General features: G+C 33.6%; 1 protein-coding gene across 4 annotated transcripts; it reads left to right on the forward strand.

The window, feature by feature from the left end:
* Window positions 1–1,798: 1,798 nt before the first annotated feature.
* LOC138696490 (anaphase-promoting complex subunit 15B-like) lies at window positions 1,799–21,497 on the forward strand. Of its 4 annotated transcripts, XR_011331391.1 has the most exons (4): window positions 7,870–7,960; window positions 8,047–8,141; window positions 18,756–18,815; window positions 20,942–21,013. XR_011331391.1 is itself a non-coding variant. In XM_069821518.1 (3 exons), exons 1-3 carry the CDS (start codon window positions 1,905–1,907, stop codon window positions 21,125–21,127), a joined length of 369 nt encoding a protein of 122 aa, XP_069677619.1. In that variant the 5' UTR covers window positions 1,799–1,904; the 3' UTR covers window positions 21,128–21,496. The 4 variants fall into 4 exon arrangements, 2 of the variants coding, with proteins under 2 accessions (XP_069677619.1, XP_069677620.1); XM_069821518.1 differs by lacking the exons at window positions 7,870–7,960; window positions 8,047–8,141 and adding an exon at window positions 1,799–2,027 and having other exon boundaries at window positions 20,942–21,496; XR_011331390.1 differs by having other exon boundaries at window positions 7,880–8,141.
* The last annotated feature ends 1,757 nt before the right edge of the window (window positions 21,498–23,254 follow it).

Raw genomic sequence — 23,254 nt, forward strand, 5'->3', positions numbered from 1 at the left:
TCTCAGTGCAATGGTTAATCATAATCCATTCTATTGTCAGAATCTTTTGCACATCTCTTTAGAACATTGTGATAAAATACCTTGTCCTCTTCCGAAATATCATTATGGAAGTAACTCATTAACTTCCTCACATCATTAGCTTTGTTTTTGCTGATATGGTTCACCAGTAGTAAGTCAGGTGTTTTAGACATTACAGAAGCACTTGTCTTTCTTGGATTAAACACTTGAACTTCTATCGGTGCAGAAAAATATATTTTGTATATAACACTTTACACAATTGTTACAAAGTTTTTGGTACGTACTGTAAGTATCCTCATCTCTGACATTTTAAATGGTAATTTGGTTTTACAATATTTTTTCCACCGATTTTAAGTTCTAAGTATGCCAGTCTTTGCCCAAAACTTTTACATCCCCAAACATTGCCATAATTTCATAATATTCTGATGGCACTGTGATGTATTCATGTGTTCTTAGCTCTTTCTCTATCAATCGAAACACATGGTCCGGAGGCATATACCTTTCCACGGATAAGAAAGAAATGTTTAATTTCTTTAAAAACTTCAGAGCTTTCCAGATAACCAAAAAGCATTAGCCATAATTATGCAATTTTTATTCTGAGATCCACAGGAATCTGAAAACGATCTTGGAGTCAAATTTCTGGATTTTTCTGTGAGTAAACATTTTTTTCTAAATTACCTATATAATCCTTCAATGTTATAATAACAATGTCTAAACTTAGCTGCACATACTGGGAAATCTTCTCCATTTTCACCTCTTATGAAATATGAAATAGACACAGATCTTTCTAGCTTTTTGATGTTCTACTTTACTCTACGCCATTTAGGTAGATCAAATTTCATATGTCTTAGCAAAAAATTGTACTGTTCAACATTTGTACTATTTCTGTATAAATTGTCTCGAAAATTAATTAGATTATTTAAGCACAAAGAACCTGCAGCAAGATTTTTTCCCCCTGTACTCAATGATTACAGTTCATTTTGGATGAATGTCATTATTTTAGGCCCAACTGTATATTTCTTACTCTTGGATTAACATACTCTGCTCCTAATTTTCGTGCCCCTTCCAGTAGCTTGAACGGATTTCAATACTCAGGGTTCTTATCCATTTTTCATCACTACTCACAATACATGCAATTACAACAGCGGCCAGATTGATACCGAATTGACACCGGAAACAACAAAATATTATATAATATTTGAAATGTGTCACTGTTGTCAAAATGCAAATGTATTACATTGTTGTAAAATACTGTAGCTTGTGAAACAGGATAAAAGTGTGAAATGTTTAGTTAGAGGATATGTTGAGTTTTGTGAAAATTTAAGAAATGGATATGTTGAGTTTTGTGAAAACTCTCTACATTGAGGCTCTTTTTTCACCGGAAAATGTTGAGTTTTGTGATATTATGAGCACTGCATCATTTTCCTCTCATTACAATTGACCAGAATCCGTCAAAACCCGCAATTCGAAAAAAATGGCGTTTGTTGAGTTTTGTTAAAACGGTCCTCAATTGAAGAGAGTGATTTGAATTGTATGGAGCAACTGTACTTCCATCTAGCGGTCGTTTCCAATCGACGGTGGCGATCCTGGTGGTTGTTCTCTTCCCCATGTTACCGTTGGGATGGTCAATGTGTTATATACAACGAGCTAGTCTCTTCTAATTCGTTGGTTATATATTATGTGAATTGAGGTAAGTTTCAACGTTTCAAGAAAATACCGATTTTCCTTCCAATCTACCGATAGTTTTCCCTGCTTCCCGAAATTTGTTCCGTAAAGGGTTGGCAGCGCTGATATCGTACGACGACGATACAAATAAAAGGAAATTAGGCTATTATTGATATTATATCGTATTTGCTATTTGTCTCAGTAATACGTTTGATGGAAAGATGCCAGTGCCCTTATTTCCTAGTTTAACACCAAAGACTACGGATTCTTTGTGGTTTAGTGTTGATAGACCCTGCGATGATGAAAATGAATTAATACAACTGGAACAGGAACATCAAACATGGGTTAGTTTATTTCACGCGTTTAAGCTTTTTTCTTTGAAAGGTTTACAATGATTTACTTAATTTTCTGTTCAGGCTACTGTTCCTCAATATCACTAGCTTCCGAATTACAATTGTAAGGAGGTTAGGTCTGTATGACAGATCTACCGATACTGTATAGGTAGATAGACACGAAATTTTTGATCGCTTGTGAAAGTCTCCTCAGCATTATTTCCTTTTAATTTACTACATTCCGGAACTGTTTAGCCTATGTTGTACTTTGACTAATTTGAGGAAGTGAAAATTTATACTTTAGAATACTACACTGCAATTCAACATAAGATCGTAATGTAGGAAGGAGATTATAGTTATCACTAGAGATGGCGGATATTTCACAAACCGATATTTTGTCACAGGTATTTTTTGTCACTGATAAACCTGTGACTGATAACGCGAGATATGTGACAAAATATCGCTATCGAAATCTGCTCTGTATTCAGTACCACAGTCTAATAGATAGTCGCGCAACTCATACGTATAAAATATGCCATTTGACAGCAGGCGCGACAGTAGCCCTCTAGCGGCAGGCAAGTTAAAAGTGTGCACAAGACATATGATAACACATCAGAAAACGGGTTTAGCGTAATTTACTTTATATTTTTATCCTATAAAATAAGTGTATATGTTCTTATTAATTCTACTTTAGAATCCTGGAAGAATTTCACACGCAGTTAATCTACAATTTTTGATGGCGAAGTGCATCAACATCGGTTAAAAACGCAGTAATCATAGATTACGAAACGACGGTTAAACAGTAACCGTGGTTAAAATGCAATTTCTGTGCACCATTCATAATCACCGATTACTTAAACATAGCTGACACTTCATTTAACCAGAGCAAAGTCTATGATGGTACACTGTTTCTATAAAATGACTAAAGGAAAGCATTCATACCACAGCAAAGATAATAGTCAACATCTAAAAACGACTGCGCTCACTCCGTTCTATATCGAAGTGAACATGTCCTACATTTTCGCGTTGCATTTGTTTGCCTTTGGGCGCTGTTATATTTGCGAGTTGCATTTCTTTGTTTTTCATTGCTGTTAGGTTAAAATCGTACAAAATAGAAAATTGAATGCAAAAATGATTATATCCCAATGTGAGGTTAAGTATAGATAGACTTACTTAATAGATTTAAATATATTATATAATAAAGAAGGAATATCCATAAAGGAAAAAGATGCAGAAGATTAGTAGAAATGTGTGTGCGACCCAAGATCCCATTTACACCAGGTTACTGTTCATTATCCTAAGATCCATCCATAACCTCTCTTTGTTCAGCCAGTGACAGAGAAAGAGATATTCAAGTATTCCCTCTTAAAATACAGAAAATAACAGTTACATAGAATCTTAACATAAGGAGCTGAACAACAGAAGAAATATGACTGTTTTTGAGTTATTACAAGTGAGCCATTTGTAGATTTTGATAAACAAAATCCCTCCCGAAATTTTCTGTCACCTAATTCCTAGTAAAGATTCTCTCTTTCCACTAAAGAAACTTCACACTCACGCTCTATCCATATAATTCAAGTACTGTACAATAATAATCGTCTTCGAAGTAAACATCTGTGGCTCTGGCCGCTATTTTGCTTTACTTGCTCTACTAATCACTGGTTATCTCCTTTAACCGCTCGAAAATGGCCGGTTATAGATTACTGTGGTTAACCTTCTATTTAAGTCGTAACCGAGGTCGATCCACTGTAAAAATGCTTAACCAGAGGTTAGATGACAATTTTAACTGGTGGTTACACTAACCGACGTTGATGCACGTGGGCATCACTGGGAATAAACGTAAACTTTCTGCTCCTTACAACTGAATCATGGCCCTGATCACGTATCATGGTTTGAAATAATATAATTGTTCGTGCGTGGTCGGTTAATTCAATTCATTCCTAAATATATTTATGAATCATTGGAACTTTGTATTTCCTGTGAGAAGAGTGAAAATTAGTAGCTTCAAAAGTGTAGGGCATATCTCGTAGGGTACATCGCGTGGTGAACTCCTCTCCCTATTTTCTGAGAAATTAACGATTTTGCATACCGCAAATTGGGGTAAACTCGGCCGCTGAGGTAAACTTTAAAATAAAGAAAAGGGGAAGATTTAAACATTAATATGAATTTCATTATTTTTCCATTTCTTAAGAAACGGTATTTCCTTTATTATTTTGAGTCAGAAATAGTGCTGATGTTATGGTTTAAAATTTTATGGCAAGTTTACCGCATTTTACATTACATTTCCAGTTTTCACACATAATGCCTAATTTTAACTTATCCTACCTATATAGGCCTAATACGTAATTTACATGCACTTACTGTTAATATGACGTAGGTAAGAACAAATAAATGAACACACAACTTTGTTGAAAAAATGGTAACTTCAATTAACTCAGAAAATGTAGGCCTAATTTTATTTTCAGAGCAGAAGTGGTGTAAGGCAAAAATGGGTAATGAGGGGTTAAAGTAAACATTCTGTAAAATACAGCGCAAAGTGGCAGTTAATATTGAATGTATTTAAACTATTAATAGTCAGTGAATAGCACGAAGGATATACTAATTGCTACTTTGCACTGTATTTTACAGAATTTTTACTTTAAACCTCGTTACCTAATTTTGACTTATACCACTTCTACTCTGAACGGCTCAAATAATCACTGGCAATGTGAAATCAACACCAATAACAGTCATGCAAATTATTACAGAAGAGATTGCTTTTTATATTAAATTTAAAAAGGCTCTTTTATTTCTTGAGAACCTAATACGTCTGCCACATGAATCTACACCAATACATCAGAAATTTATCGACACAGTCTGGATTTAATCAATAAGTGAATATATTGCAAAAGGATTATAATACGCCATGAATTCTTGAAAAATTAACACCATAATTCCTACTTGAATGCAATATAACATTCAACTTTTGAAAAATATAAAGAAAAAAACACGAATACAAAAATTATGGAATTACTTGCATTAAAAACTGTAGATACATTATCCAAAATCGGAATGGTTACACATTTACACATGATCTCTGCAAAAGAATAATATACTGTAACAGGTATTTACTTTGTTTTTATTTAAACTCTCCTTCCTGACATACAAACAGGTACAATAAATGTTTTATAGAACACAATACGTAGGCTACCTCAAGAGGCCTATATATATTATTAGTCCTCTTGGGCTACCTACAGCGTGGATTATAGGTTATGACTGAGTTATGATTTTCTCTTGGTCTTTAGGGAATCTGAAGAACGAGAAATTCGGAGATTTAAACTTGTTCTTACTGCAATTTTCGTCATTGCACACATTGCCTTTATTCAGACGCATGATTAAAACGCTATTATAACATCTCGCATACCTTTAAAGCACGTTCTGGCTGTATCAAACCTATGACCAGTGCCTTGCCTGCCGCTTGAGCGCTAGTGTCGTGAATGTTGGCAAAAAAAGTGTTGAAGTTGCGCGACTGTATATATTAGACTGTGTTCAGTACTCTGTGACTGTTGCAACGTCTGCAACTGATATTTTCTCCTCTACGTACTGAGTTTGCGCATGCGCATGATACAATAACAGCAATCGGGCGGTAGTATTTGATTATTTTTTCGTGATATTTTGTTCAATATTATTTTTTTCAAAGTGATAATGTGTTGCAAAGTTATTAGCGGCATTATAATAATATAATCATGAATCTGACATTTTGTTTTCATATTAAGTCTGAATATATGTTTTATAATTATTTTATATATTCCCCCGAGATCTTCACATTTTCATATTACTGTGAATATACATTAATGTATAAGTATTTTCCACTCAATTTTTACGCAGTAACAATATTTTTTTTTTAGTTATACTATTAATTACAAAGAGAATAGTTACAGGAGCCTACATTATTTTAATAACTTTACATGTACTTCTCTCATTTATGTATAATCTAGTTTTAATGTATAGCTCTAACACGAACAGTGCAGGGTAGTATTAATTAAAATAATTAAACTTAAAATAAAATTATTTGTAATAAGTTCATTACCGGTATGTTGTTTATGGTTATTAACTCTTAGGAAATCGCAAAGTGCTTTCTAACATTGGTACTCATGTGGGGTGTTATTTTACCCAATTAATAGGCCTAATTAATGTTCTAAACTTGATATTTAGTGATATTTATCTAGATATTGTTAAAATCATCAACTTGCAAGTAATTTTCAACTTTTAAATATAATAATATGGGGTAGTTAGCAAAAATTGTCAATTTTATAAATTCCAAAAAGATCTGACATCTAGCAGACACTGCTCCAACAAATCGTTCTCATTGCCCTTGCGCACTTTTAAAATAGACCTACACTTACACATAAATGGGATAATTAATTACATTTGAAAATAAGGGGTATCAAAAGTAAATCATGTTAGTTCACTCCGTGTCACTGAACGTTATGCTCTTCCGAACTTTCGAAGCATTTCTCACAAGCCGACAACAGCACCTATAGAATTAAAACCGAACGAGATAAAACTTATTTGGCTAAACTAACCTTGAGGTAGTTTCCTTCGTATTCCCCTTATACACCTTGCATATACGAATCTGTGACAGGTTAGGTTTGGTTAGTTTAGGCTTTGTTATGCCTTGGATATACGATCAACTGCATCTCCACAAACAATCAAATTCAACGATTTTCACTTCCGAAATCACCGAAACTACCTCAGCGCTAGTTTCACCATCTTATTATAAATGATAGTGATTACACGATTTAAATAATAATAATAATAATAATAATAATAATAATAATAATAATAATAATAATAATAATAATAATACCATTGGTTACCAATACTTTATCTTGTGTAAAATCCTGTCTGAACAACTGTCTTGTTCTGTAATTATTTTCTATTGTTTTTCCGAATACTTATGTTTCGTTAATTTTTATTGACTCAATATTATAATGTTAATGCACGACTTAAAATAATTTATCGATTATATTATATACAATAAAAAGGATACATTTTTAAAACGATTAGGATAATCACATAACCTCAATTTCTCCGTACCCAACTACATTAAAACTTATCAACTGATTCCATATCTACAATCAACTACGATATAACCTCTTGGTATATAAGGTAAACTTTTTACATGTTACTGTTCAGTTAGATTAGTATTTATTTGTTAATAGTACATGTACATAATTAATTTGTTGGATTTTCCCATATAAACCATTGAAGTCTGGCGTGTATAGAGAAATCGTATTCACATTGCACTGCTCTTCAATATTTCCTGTTAATTTTTATCGGTGTGACAAAATATCGGTATAATTCATGCATATTGTGCTTACTTAGCGATATAAAATATCGGTGTGACAAAATCACAGATAAAAGTCACAGAAATTTAATTGTCACAGGTACTTGAAAATATCGTTTAAGCTCAACTCTAGTTATCACGTCATCTTGTTTGTTAAGCTACGGTTTGGCTACGGCGATCTTCGCCGACGATCATCGCTGGCGATCTTCGCTGGGATTCCGTCCCATTGGTTTAAATGTGCATGGTTTCTTTACGGCGATGAACGTCAACGAACGTCACTGGGCTCGACGAACATCGTCGGCGTTTGCCTTGGAGCCTAGATCATATATAAAACAGATCAGCCAAACTTATATTAAATTTGGACGCAACTGGAAAATAACGGACGCTATGCGTCGCTAGTGTCGAGAAATGAGCTTGCAATAACCAACACTAGATGGCAGAGTACCTGAAAAGTACATAGAGTAATACGACTGTGGGATTACTTTTTCACGTCATGCCACCTCCAAATTTCTTTCTCATTGTAATGTGAGGTTATGTTACTTTGATGTGTCGCTAAATTGTAGCATACAGAAGCTTGTTTTACCCAAATTCATCAACACACGTAGATGACATTTTGGTACATGGCTGATATAATGTTGTTTGCGTTCAATATATAATCTGTCATCATTTGATGTACGATATCTAATTGTTTTTAATTTTCAGTATACAATACCTCACTAGCAACAATTAACACAAAATACTAAAAAGAGCAGATTTGTCTGCGTTGGTTGAATGCACATCATGATGCTCACGAAAAGGTACTAATTTATTTTGTGTGAACAAGATTACAATTTTTTAATATGAAGGAAAAGCAGGCATTCCTCTTCTGAAATTTATCCGATAGGGGAAGAATTACAACTCCCTCCCCCCCAAACATGTTTCCTCTTTGCTAGGCCTACATGTTTTCATTTTACAGGTGTATTATATGATGCGATAAATGCAGATAAATAATAACTGTACGTTTCTCGTCCACATTAAATTCAACGTGTTCATAACGTAGGCCTGATATATTGCTTCATGTAGGCTACACAGCTGGCATTGTTCTTTTTACGAATAAGCGGTCGTACTAATAATTTTCTTTTCATCTGAACTGTTGCTAGAATATGCGTTTGTGTTTTTATTTGCTCTGTATGTTGTTAAATAACTACTGAACATCGTCTTTTGTTAACAAATTGTTCTAGTATTCGTTTCATATCAGTCTTACGGTATTGAATTATGTCCATAACGTGGGCGAGATGATATCAGGCTGGAAAATTCGCTCTGAATGCATTTTTTTACAGAATTTTCTAATGTTCGGCAGATTTACGATACCCTGTGCGGTTTCTCTGCCAATGCAGAGTTAATTGCAATATACGGTAATTCTGTTATTTTCCTGACACTTTTATATCCGTTCTCATAAACGTACTGAATTAGATTCTTTACCCTACTGTAGGTATTTGCTCTCTACAAATCATCGTTAGTCAAATGAAATAGTCTATAATAGTTGTTTGTAACGAATTAGTAGACAACCTCAATCCCTCCTGATCGCCTCCCTTACTAATTTCTTTCTCACTTTAATTAAATTTCTTTTATACTGGTCCTTAAATTACATAAACTAGTGCTGAGGTAGTTACGGTGATTTCTGAAGTGAAAATCGTTCAATTTATAAGGGTGAAATCAAAAATAATTTTTGTAGCCTTTCCTTGTCCTTAATTGAAAATTTGAGTAACTTCATATTACGACAATATTTCTTCCTTCTTCTGCAGTTAACATAATCGCAGATGGACATTTCTAAATGAAGTTCGTTACACAGAAACCTTTGAGACAATATTGACACTTGAAGTTCTTTATATATATATATATATATATATATATATATATATATAGTTCATCTATAAGAATTAAACTAACGCTGCACCATGCCATGCACCCCACCCCTTGTTTTCTCCCTTGAAATATATCGGTGCCGTGTAGAGTTCCCGGGTAGCTCAGTTGGTAGAGCATTGGTACGTTAAACCAAAGGTCCCAGGTTCGATGCCCGGCCCCGGAACAATTTTTCCCTAGAAATTATTCAAATCAACTTTACAGGGAGTTATACCTGAAAATCTTGATTAGCGCTGAGGTAGTTTCCTTCATACTCAGCTTCTTCACCTTGCATACATGAGTCTGTAACAGGTTAGGTTTGGTCAGTGCTGTCATGGTAATTTTTTTCTTGGCCATGCACCCCACCCCTTGTTTTCTCCCTTGAAATATATTTTACTCTCCTCTCTCTATCTCTCCAATTGTCATTTAATTATTTTTTTTAATATTAAAGAAGAAGTAAAATTGTTTTGCTTTACAATTTAATTGTACAAGTTTGATTTAAAGAATACACCATGTAGCACCACCATTGATGCACACTTGTCTCGATGAATCCTGGAGTGTATATTTGCAGCACTTCTCGTTTTTCAACCATTATTTTATATAATTCTGGATTCCAGTGCTGAAAAGAGGTGGATAATTTTTTGTTTATGAACATCAAACAAAATACCGGTAGGTACAATAGGAACAGCAAGAGATGATCTAAGATCTGTATAGATCTCCACGTATAAAACTTAGGCACCCATATGCCGTATGGCTCCTTACAGACAAAATTTCCATTTCCCCATACGATTAATTAAAAAAAAATTGTAGGTTCCATACGATATATGGCCTCGTGTGGCCTCCATGACAGCACTGGGGTCAGTTAGTTTAGGCACTTTTACACCTTGTATATACAATCAACTGCATCTCCACAAAAAAATTTCTTATAAATTGAACGGTTTTCACTTCAGAAATCACAGGAACCGCTTCAGTGCTACTTTCACCCAGGTAGTAGTTAGCAGTTAATCATTTCAAAGCTCTTGTTATATTATGAAATAGCATCACACAATGCTACCAAAATAAATGTTCCCAGTGTTAAAATTACAGAGTGTAAATTTCGCTTAGGACAGTTTTTGCTCTGGAAAATTAAAGGAAACAAACAGTATATCAAACCAGCAGCTGAGACACAAAGCACCTGAAATTCGAAAGTGGTTAAAAATTTTTATATTTCGTTCTTTCTTATTTACCAGCAACAGAAGTACCAGTATCAGATTTTTTGCAGAGCTAATATCAGAGGCCCCTCCTATTAGAGAATGTTTTGAATATTATTATATTCTGGAAAACTACATTGGCACATCAACCTCCCCTCCCCCGCCTGAATTCTGAGCTGAAGCACGAAAATTTCTAAATGTACAAACTACAGATGCGGCAGAATGTTACCACAGTGGTCTTCAGCAAGAATTTTGTAAGACATATCCAAATATCTTCATGGTCATTATATGTATTAAAGTAAAACATATACTACATGTAAAGTGCCTACTAAAAATGAGATAAATAGAAATGGGAAGGACAATAAAAAGTGGAATGGACAAACACTAAGAAACTATTCATCTTGAATCAGTATGAACAATAGGACACTTTTTTTTTTTGGTGCCAGTGGTATAGAATATGAAATTAAGTTGCATCAATAAGTTTTTCGAGTTTAGCATTACTTTAAGTATTTATTGTCCCCCTGTTGGAAAGATGGAATTACTTTGTTTGAAACTTGATGAAATTTTATTGTACCTTAACTCAATTTATTAAGGTACAATAAAATTCAAAATAATAACTGCAGGCCATTTTAAAATAAATCTGTTGGATGTAAATTATTTCTTAATTTATTAGGACCATAAAGGTATTTTTACAAGCGATAGATTGAATCATTTTTATCTTAATCTTAATGTAGGATGATTATTTCGGGAATTGTTATGCTCTAAATTGTGAGGATATTTTAATACTTTTTTAAAATATAAATTTGGAATATGTTTCCAGTTAGTAAAGAGTAATTCAGAGAGACAGAGGTCTCAAGCATATTTATTGACGCATGCCAGAATTATTAAATATGAAAAAAAGAGTTCTTGCACTAACATACTGTTTATAAAGTAACCAAATATTAAGAAATACAGTATGTGTACTGGCATTGTATATAAAGGCATAGGAGTGAATATAAATCTGTATTAAGGAATTCCTATTTAATATTCCTGCTATAGGAACATGACAAAATAAATACAACGCAGCATGGAAGCTAATTCAACTCTTTATCGAGTATTGTTGATGAGATGTGTTATGAAGGTAGACCGAATCATTCAATATAAATGTATAAATAGGACGAATAATAATAGATTAATTTCAATGTATTTAGTATCAAAACTGAAAGCGGTAACTAGTCTATGAATGATGTCTTAACAAGTATAAATAAAATGGACTCTTGACAAGAGACACACATTTGGCTTCAGTAATAACTAGGACTTCAAGGAATTTATGGTAGCTCACCTGTCAGGCAAAACTCTGAATAGTCAGCATTGTCAAACTATAGAAGCGCGATTAAAAAGTATTTTTATCCCCACCCATTATACATGATTGCTTTTTTCAAGTCCCGGTAATAACATTATTAAATTAATTATCCCACAAATTTGGGTGGTGCCTTTCTTTGTTTCTGACATAATTTATGAGAGTTTCTCTTTTACACTTCAATAGAGAAATACAATTTTCAGTGGACAATGAACGTGTAACTCTAATAGAACTCTAAGAAACACAGCATTAATGTTTCCTTCTTTTCTTTCTTGCCCTTTAGTTTTTGTTGCAGATAACATCATGCTATTGAATAATTATACATGCACCTTTCTAATAAAATTGGCATATATTTCACTGGTCTCAGAAGTAAAATTAAATGTATAATAGCTTCTCGGTGAAAAATATTTACTGAAAATTATTGTAGGATTTGAATAGAAATGCCACTTCTCAGGCAAGGTTATTCCTGGATGACTGTATGATATATAGAAAAAATTAGTGATAAATCTTATATCACCACCTTGCAAAACTAGCTTGACGTTATTGAAAACTGGACTACAACAAATAAAATTAAAATCAATGTGAGCAAAAGTAAATCAATATGTATCCTTCTGTAAAACACAAAATTAAATTCGTCTCACATACCAATTAAATGGATCACCAGTGCCACAAGTAAACACTTAGGTACTCTATATATTTTAGTAACAAACTGGTTGAAATAAGTCACTAATATTACAAGGATAGCCTGGAAAGCACTACATTTCTTTATGCGTATTCTTAAGAAAGCTAACCGAAAGTCAAAAGAATTAATGTACAGTTTCCCTGGAAAAGGATGAGGCGATTGAATATTCCCAAGTCTCAGATGTAAGACACTGCGCATGATCGGAGACCAGAGCACTGATACACAAGATAACGAATATTGAGTTACTTAAATGCAGGCTATTTGGTTTGTTACTACCATCGTTCCGAAATTCACTTAAAATACTGCAAAACATATGAAAATATTACGTAAATAAAATATAAATATATACGTAAATCGTGTAGTAAAATCGACAATGGACCTTCATGACTAGATCGACACTCCGCACAGAAAGGAAAGGTTTCGTGTCGTTTCAATAGCTCAGACGCTATGACTTCTGCCTGTTGTGTAGAAGAGAGCGAGTTCGATTCTTAGTCTACGTCAACGATTTTTTTTGTCTAAATAATGTTGAAATAGTTAAGTAACGTTAAATAGAGTTTTACAAAGTCCTGAAATTAAAACTGATCACAGACAATACAAAATTACAAGTTATAATATTATAAACGTTAATCTAGTGAATGCATTTACATACACACATATACAATGTAAATGCATATATATTAAAAACTAACAATTAAAATGAAATTTAAAAATATTCCTAAGCCACACAGACAAACTTTTACAAAGGTTTAGAGTCCTAGGCTATGTCATTTGCTGAGTAATTATTACAATATTTTATTAGTAGCTTTCCCTTATGTGTAAGAAATGCACTCGCACAAAACACTTTTTGTTAAAAGTGTGGCTTTGGATTATTTCACTCTCACCCCTTCAGTTGATTTTAACTATTTTATCTACGTGTTTCCAATAGTGTTTAATTTAATGTGCATTCAATCTTATTCATGTTATGATTGAATGAAAAAGTAATGTTGCAGTTATTGACTAATTACATATATTAATACTAATTATTAAATGCAACTGTTAAGTAACCAATTGCAGTATCTTTTGCAAAATCTTTAATGTTTAAGTTGTCAATAATATTTCTGTACCATATACTATAAGACGTTAAAAGAATTTGCAATCGATTTGGAATCCTCTACTTTATAATCACTTGTTTTAATGAAAAAATATTTTCTTTCTTAGAATATCTACAAGTTTAACTTTAATAATATTCCGAATAGCTTTAATTGTATTATCTGAATTTTGTACTTTTCTATTCAAATGTATTCTATTTCCCTCTTTCATTATTTTTGATAAATTACACTGTACTTCTTGTAGTATTTAAGAACATGAGGATCATTACATTTCAGCTCATTACATAGAGATTCTTCTTTTTAATACATTAGATTTTTAAGTCCCTGCGTTATCTACATTTTTTTACTTTTGAATTTTTTCACAACATTCAGTGGAGAACATCCACTGAAGTGATTCTGAAATTAAGTGAAAGATACAATACATTTACCCTTAATACCAGTAGTACCAGTATCATATACGTTTTTCCAAGATTCATATTGTAGACATAAATGTAAATAATCACTAGATACTTGAAATTGCTCAGTGACATTGGAAACACTTAGGATTTGTTTATCATGTTCAGAAAAGCCATTGGTTATACATTCTGTCGAATAGAAATTCGGTCTAATTCTGTGTACAAAACTTTTATCAATGGCTGTGCTACTTCAGCTTGTATGCTGGTAGGAAAATTACGCTACAACTAAGGTTGTCAGTTTCAAGGAGTGAATTTAATTTACTTTTACGGAAAAGTTCCGAGAGATAATCTATGTTTATGTCACTACAGAGTAGCCACCTATGCCCACCGACGCCCTCGAAATCGAGACGAATTGTGGAATCAAGTTGTTGACACCTGGGAAGATCTCGCCGAGGATCAGAACCTGTTCCACAATCTCGTGACATCCATGCCGGATTGACTTAGAGCTGTAATAGAAGCTGATGGCATGTGGACTAGATTTTAAGTTAACAGGTCTCGTTTTGTTTCTTATGATTATTGTTTCAGGAAGAATACTTTTAACTTCCAAGTAAGATTTTTTTTACGAGGTTCAGCCGACTTGTAAGACCCAGAATTTGGGCATAAATTATTCCATATTTTTCGACAAATTAGACAGTCGAGGAACTGTGAAGAAATTAATTACACCTCAATAAAAAAAGTTTTACCCTGGATCGAACACGAGACGTTTCGGTTATATAGTAGAACCGACACGCTACTATATGAGCTACCGAGACAAGACAATGACAGCAGCAGTCCAGAATGTAGATCCCATAGCAGGCATTTGCCATTCGGTACAGAGAAGCAATGATATTTTGTGACTCGAGCTATGTTGTGAAATCGTGGCCTTAAATCGGTATCTTCTTCGTGATTCTTATTCTGGTCCTTGTCCTTGTTGTGGTCCTTGTAACAATTCTTGTTGTATATGTCATGGTATTTATTGTTACGTCGATATCGAGTGAACCGCGCTGTAGAACTTTAACTTCCGACGACGAAGAGTCGTCTCATTCCTTTTAAGGGTAACTGTACATAACCCATGTTCGGTCCACTGCTCTGGAGTAATGGTAGGCACATCTGACCATGAAATGAGTGGGCCCGGGTTCAAATCCTGATTGGGACAAGTTACCTGGTTGAGGTTTTTTCCGAGGTTTTCCCCATTTGTAAGGCGAATGTCATGTAATCTATGGCGAATCCTCAACCTCATCTCGCCAAATATCATTTCACTATCACCAATACCATCGAGGCTAAATAACCTAGTAGTTGATACAACATCGTTAAATAATCAATTTAAAAAAGACGTCAGATAAGCAGAGGAAGTTACAAAAGCTTGTGGTGGCGAAGAATTTAAAGTTTCCGTGATGTTCAAGAAAGGAAAGTACTACAAATGGGAGGAAAAGTAGATAGCCCATATTGGTGTATTCATCACATGATATTACACAGGAGATATCACCACATATGGTTGTAAATAACCAAGGACATTTTAAATCTGAATGTGTATTTTAGTGTAATCAAGTGTTGCTTTGTATAATAAGAACTGTAGGCACTGTGTATAAATCTCGATATGCATCTGAAAAAATAGTAATCAACTTGGCAGAAATGTTCGTGGGTCACAATATAATTCGTAATATTTTATTTGTTAATGGCACTGTTATTTTTATTAAAGTACGTCAGCAGATACATGTACTACACAAGTGTCTTAATTCTTTGAAAAACAACTATTTATGTCATTTGGCACAATAATAAGAACATTTTCCATTTTGGTAATAAATTAAGTGGCAAGAAAATGTTCATATGTCACACCATATAATATTTCATATTTTTTACATTATTAATTATTCCTTTTCATTAAGATTTTCTGTTTATATTTTGGAATGCTTACGTTAAAAGACAGTGATGTCTCTTTCATAAACTCTTAAGTATTTAATTAAATATCCTGTGACGATCATAGTTACTTCGAAAATGTTATGTGTGTCACTATGGAATGACCCATCAGTATTGATAGTATTGTTACAAATTACAAAACCTGAAACTGTTAGAATGGGATCAGGAGTAGTGACAAAAAATGTAATGTTGTAGGCCTACATCAACATGACTATTTTAATCTAGTGTCTAATAAGGTGTGAAGGCCTTTTGAGGTAAACAGTATTGAAAATGTGAGGGAAGGGGTATTCCTTGGTAATGGATTAGGCCTGTATATTTTATAATATTATTAACTATATATTGTTAAAGTACCTAGTAAATATCGTAATATGTATATTATATAATACTGTAAACGAGACATCACAGGCTGCAAACTAGATTATTCTTGTGTTTGTATAATTATACGAACATGTATGAAATAAACAAGACTACTATTGCTTAGGTTAGGATAGTATTATTTATATATTGTAATCAGGCTATATGCACAAATTTTCCAATATACTACTATCATAACTAAATAGGTAATGTTAACATTAATTTTCATACGCTTTTGTGGTACAAGTTAAAATAATTCAAAGTAAAGTATAACAAAGCTCCGACAACATTATAATCATGAACGTCAAATTCTCTTATTTTATTTATTTTTCAGTGTTTAGTCCCTTATTTCCCATTGTTCTTTGGATTTATCATTAATAAAATATAAATTAACGGAGAAATTATGTTATACACTCAGTTGATAATATAAATAATATTCACGACAAATATATAAAAACAGAAGAGATAACCAATCATATTATTGCCGCCCAATACGGTACCATTACAACGTGGTCTACATATTCTGTTTACCGGTACATTGGCTTTGCCTGGCAGACTGGCAGAGATTCTGAATTATATTCAATACAAAGGCGTAGTTTATCTTATCTCTTCGCTTCGCCCACATGACAACTATAAATAGCTGCCTCGTTCCGAACTTGCCAAGTTGCCAAGGTCATATAGGCCAATAATATTTATCCATGGTCATCAGTTGTCGACAGTACATACCGAGATTATCTCGTAAGCAAGAAATAATCGATTTAGAGTTCGTGTCTCGTGATGGTGTTGGTTATTGTGCCATCTGTTGACGATTATTGAACTACATCAAGCCGGCCTCGACTGCAAACCCTAAAGCCTATATAAAAGAGCTATCTGTTAGTATATATGATCTAGGCTTGGAGGCAAAAACCTGGCGATCATCGCCGAGAAACCAACTGTAAAATTACAGTAGGTCATGTGATTTATACATCATACATACCATAATGGCGGTAAAACAGAATTGTTTCTGCAATTTCGCCACTAATAAAGATGAGATATTAATTGAATAAACACAAATCCCTGTTCAACATGAGCCAAAAAGAAGAATAAACGTAAACAATAACAAATCTATATTTTGCAACAACCAGAACTGTTAATACAGTTGAGTAAAGTGATTCATAATTGAAGGATACATACACGATGCGGCAGATTTAGCTACTGAAGCAAAAGTTAGAGTGAGATAGTAAGTGAAGTGGAATTCCGAGCAAAGGAGAGAAGTGCAACAACCTCCTCACATTATTTATTTTATTTGTAACATTATGCTCTAAATAAATGTTCCTAAATGAAAAAAATAACATTGTAAAAAATAAAAATAAAGTGTTTATATAATTGGTTTTTACCTTAAAGTTTATCTTTCAGCTGGGCTTATTGTTTGTGAATCAATTTTGTGGATAATTTTACAATATCATTTTCAATTGAACTTAAGACAAAATGAAATTGTTCGGAAGAAAGTCTGAAATATTCCTTAAAATGGGTGGGTTAATTAAATGACTTAATTTTCAATATGTCTTAATATCAGTGAATTAAAAGACCTCTCTGTATATCTATTTCTAAACATGACATTAACTGCCTGTACTTTAAAGATTCGTACTTATTTTACAAGGCAAAACTTATATTAGAACGTTATCATATTGTCATCCACATTTATTATCAGCTGATCAGACATGGTCAACTATATAAAACAATTTACTATCCATCTACGGAGTTCGCCGGTAAAGAAACCACTCTCTGACGATGATCGCTGGCGATTTCAATCGTCGGCGATGTTCGTTCGACGAAGATCGTCGTAGCGAAACCGTAGCTTTAAACTTTTCACTTTCTGAAATATCAACCACTGTGTCATATATTTTACTTTTCAGTAATCTTTTAATATAACGTTACCACGTTAAGGTACAAATGTATTTTCATCCTTGGGTTATAGTAAAATCATAGGCCTACATATTGTATACGGAAAAAAGAAATTTGAGTGCCGACGTCAATTTCACACCGAAATTAAGCATCGAAAGTTGCTGTGAAAATGCTGGCTGGTGAAGAAGTGCAGGTTGACAGGATCGCTTGAGCGAGGTGAAAGGGGTAGACGGCAGGGAGGAGAAGCACGTGCATCTCATTTCCGTCAGTTTCCGTACTGGGAACAAGTGATAAATTGAAATATGTTGTGGCTTTGATAAAAGTATTGAAAATTTGTTTATAGCACCACATTGACAGTGATAAAAGTGTGTAATATTTGTTCAGTGACCGGTGGATACTCTACATTGACCATTGATAAATTATAGAATTTGCGGTTATTAGTGGAGAGAACCAGTTGTTACGAAATTAGAATGACACTATTGACCGCATGTGAAGAATATTGCAATGTGAGAGTTTGTACAAGTTCTTATTGCTTTTAGAGCAGAGTCACATTTAAATATAAAACGTGATTACATTTGAACCCATATTACACTATTATAGCCTATGCAGTAATTTTTACTCTTTGTGTCCTTGCTGTTTCAGATAAACAGCATTGCACAAGAAGATTGTGACTTAATTCCAATTGGGAAGACTGCATCAGAGGTAGGTAGGAAATTTTAAACTGTATTCTATTTATTGGATTAATAAGTCAGCCAAATTATCCAGATGATTTAGCAATAGAAGACGAAAAATCCGTATCAAAAGACGACAAAGGTTTTTCTATTTTAAGCGAAGAAGTTGAACTAGCGCTTAAGGAAATGAAGAATGGGAAAGCAACAGGAGTTGATGGAATCCCCATTGAGTTAGTGAAATACTTGAGTGAAGACAAGAAGCAAATTTTATCATTATGCAAAGAAATATATGAGAATGGCCTGAAGATTTCATGGGGACAGTGTTGCTGCCAATATCGAAGAAAATAATGCCAAGAAATGTAAGGAGTTTATGGAATATGAAAAAATTAAATTTCGTGCATCAATAGTGGGGAAAACCTAAACATGTTATATATGTTTAAAAACTAGAAGAATCATGTTATAAAATGAGACGAAAACAAAATTTTCATTTTTTTTTTAAGAAAAGTTGTCATTCTAGGAGTCGATGCATACCTTAACCCCTAGATGCTAACTTAAATGTTGAAATGAGGGAAAACAGCCAAATCAGTTTAATAATCGTATTATTCACCCCAGAAAACACCAGGGTATCGGATTGTACTTCGATTAGAGAAATTGTCGTGTCACAGAACCAAATATTACTGCTTTTAAGTGATAAGGGGATCTAACCAGTGGAGTGAGTGGTTTATTCATATTTTAATGTGACATAATTTTTTCCTTTAAGTGTTGAAAATGATAAAGCTTGCATGGGGTTTTATAAGATTTTACTTCTCTTGCTAGCAAGGTGGTCAGCAGCTTCATTACCAGATAATCCACAGTTTGCTGAAAACTATCCTTTTGTTAAGCTTCATCAGATGGTGTTATAATTTTCCAACAATACGTTATTCTTTTACTTTTATGTGTCAGGTTAGTTGTTATAGCAGTAATAACTGCTTTAGAATCACTGAATACAATAGCTTGTTTGTCAAAACGAACAAAATTGGAATTATTTCTTCACGACTTAGTCCATTTTGCAGTCTTCAAGAAGAAATGGATCAGATTCGTTTTCAGTGATATTCAGCCCTTTGCTCCAAACCCACTGTGTATGAGAAATATTGGAAGATAAGAGAGTTAATGGCTTTATTGCTAAGAACTCAGCAGTAATTAACAACAACAGCCACTGGCGTAGCTGGGTGGGCTGAGGCACTTGCCTGATGATCCAAAGTTGTACTCGGGCGTGGGTTTGATTCCTGCTTGGCTGATTAACTAGTTGGGTTTTCTCCGAGGTTTTGCCTAACCATAGGCAAATGTCAAGTAATCTATGGTGAAGTCGGCCTAGGTAGCGTAGTCTGTATAGCGCTGGTCAATAGATTTACTGACATGTAAAAGGACTCCTGAGGGACAAAATTCCGGCACACTGACGACGCTGATATAACCTCTGCGGTTGTGAGCGTCGTTAAATAAACCATAATTTTTTCTATGGTGAATCCTTGCCCTCATCTCTCGAAATACCATCACGCTATTACCAATCTCATTGACACTAAATAACATAGTAGTTGATACAGCGTCGTTTTTTCCTGGTTGTGAAGGCTAAGTGTGCAAAATTTGGAATATATATCTTTCAATACAATATAAAATTTAATTTATATTGGAGGACTTTGGATTTTCCATCCCCTGACTCCTGTATGCCTGTGTAGGGATTGCAATCATGCAAGGGAAAACAGATAAATAGATCTCATAATCGTATTATGCATGTGAGGTTGTGGATTGATAATGACAAAGTCTACGCCTACCATGCAAGCATGTCTGATGTGTGTGTTCCTATCTAGGAATCGAGCAGAATGCTCTGTATTACAGGAGAAACAAGTAACCTGAAAAACTTTGTCCTAATATCCATCTTTGTTCACTTTAATATGGACTTCTTTCGTGAAAAGCTGACACAGTAGCTCTTTTGCTAACAGTGTGACAGTATTTTACATTGTTCATGAAATTGCGACACTTATGAGTATGTAACAGAAGTTAATGGTCACTTTATAATATATTCAGCTCATTCATTTGTGATATGAATATAATAAAAACATCCATCTTCATACAATTAAGTGAACAACAAATATAAATTAATCCTGAAATATAATGTTGCAGCATCTTGAGGAAGAAGAAGAAGAAGAAGAAGAAGATGATGAAGAGGAAGATGATAACGATGATGACAGTGACAGTCATGATGATGAGGATGATGAGGAACTCGACATGGAGGTGACATACGAACGAGATTCTCCTGTAGATGTCAGCATACGCCTTGGATCTGGGTCTGGGCATGGCGTTAGATGAGCCTTTTATTATGGAACGTGATACAGCATTTTTCTATCCATTCGATGTTGATCACTGAGATCTGTATTTACGTCAGTTTATTTCATAGATCAATTGAACAATTTGAAAAATTTTGTAGCGTTGTTAGGAATATATTTGTATCATTCGTTTTAAATGTCTTAATATATAAAGGCATTCCTAAGTTGTTTATTTCCATTCTAAATAAAAATGTATATTTGTCACTTCTTAACTTGGTACAATAAAATTTTATTGACTTACGAAGTGACATTTTTCATAAACTGACGCATTGTACTGTATTGTATTTTATTGTATTGTGTAAATAAACAATTTTTTGTATCTAATTAAAATATGTATGTACACATTAATAAAATTTAATCATATACATTGTTTTGGTAATATCACTTATTCAATACAGAATGTTTCAGAAGCAACATATGTTTCAGAAACATTTTGCCAGATGGAATGAGATTTTTAAAAATTTGTTATTTAACGACGGTGTATCAAGTACTAGATTATTTATCATCAGTGGAATTGGTGCTGGCAAATTGAGGCTGAGGATTCCCCATGAGATTACCTGACATTCTCACAGGGAAAACTTCCAGTGAGATCTGTGTCAGACATAAAATCTGTGCGTTTCGTCTTTACAAGTATTTAATTTTCTGCCATTGCTCTGTTATCGTCGACATAGTCATTTTATCTCTGAATGGACTCTATAATTGAAAACAAAGTTAAAGGAATGAATCTATGTTTCTGAAACCCCAGAAGGTACAACTGAGTGACTTAAAATGAAATTTATGATTACACACTTTTAACACTTTATATCACTTAGGAATATGGTTATTAGTGCTGCGCATGACTAGGTAGTCTCCTGACGAGACGATAAAAGTCACCCTCGGCTCTCTTTTTGCGCATGCGCCATCGGTGTAGTATTTCCGTTTCCGGTGTGATGCTGGGCCTCGTTGTAAGCATAAAAATTGTTTTATTCACCGCATTCTAGATTCACCTTCGTCACGATCATATATTATTTACATTTCGGTGATACAAGTTACGTAATTATAATAATAGTGCATTGATAGATTTCACAATTATTACTCCAGCTCCTGTTATCCAAGTCAAACCTTATTTTCGTATAATTGTATTCCAGAATATTTCCTCATAAGTCTTGATAGGCTATATGTATTAAGAGTTAATTTCTGGTGGTAGTATTGATATTAAACTTGGCTAACACAATATTCCATCTACAACTTCAGAGGAGCGGCAAGAACTAGCGCTGAGGTAGTTCTGGATATTTCAATTGTAAACCAACTTACGAATCTCGTGATATGCAAATAAATATCACCAAACGTAGGTGCCAACTTCAGAGGGGCTGCAAGACACTTTGTGTCCAAATTTATAAAACCAGGGGCATCACATCCAGTAAAATTAAGAGTGATCTCAACCTTGTTAACAATTCGAAGAGATATTCCTATGTAAATAAAGCGGCGAAACTAGCGCTGAAGTAGTTCTGGTGATTCCGGAAGTGAAAATTGTTGAATTTATAAGGGTTTCTTTTTATGTAGATACAGTTGATCGTATATGCATCATAAACAAATATATGCATGGCGTAACAAAACCCTAAACTAACCAAATCTAACCTGTCACAGATTCGTATATGCAACATGTATATAAGCGGGGAATTACTTCAGCACTAGTTTAGCCAAAAATTGAATTAATTTGTTTGAAAGATGAAGTAGGATATAGGCCAAAGATTATTATTTGAACTCTATAGAGAGTAGTGGTTTGGTTCGACTGGAACATCTCGGAAAAAAGAAGATATATATATATATAGATATATATATATATATAGATATATATATATATATATATATATATATATATCTTCTTTTTTCCGAGATGTATATATATATATATATATTATTACTGGTATAGACCTATATTCATTATTATTTATTATTCCACAGTTGAGTAACAAAATGGACAAGGAACCAACCAAAAGAACAAATCGGGACACCCTTAGAACAATAGCATTTTAAATATCATGGTAAATTAGGAAACATACCACTAACTTTATGAGTTCCTGTAGGCCCTAAATGTTTTTATCCATCTAAATCACTGATAGAAGAGGTC

The sequence above is a fragment of the Periplaneta americana genome, chromosome 3 (genome assembly GCF_040183065.1).
Source record: "Periplaneta americana isolate PAMFEO1 chromosome 3, P.americana_PAMFEO1_priV1, whole genome shotgun sequence".
In the NCBI taxonomy this organism is placed as follows: Eukaryota; Metazoa; Arthropoda; class Insecta; order Blattodea; family Blattidae; genus Periplaneta; species Periplaneta americana.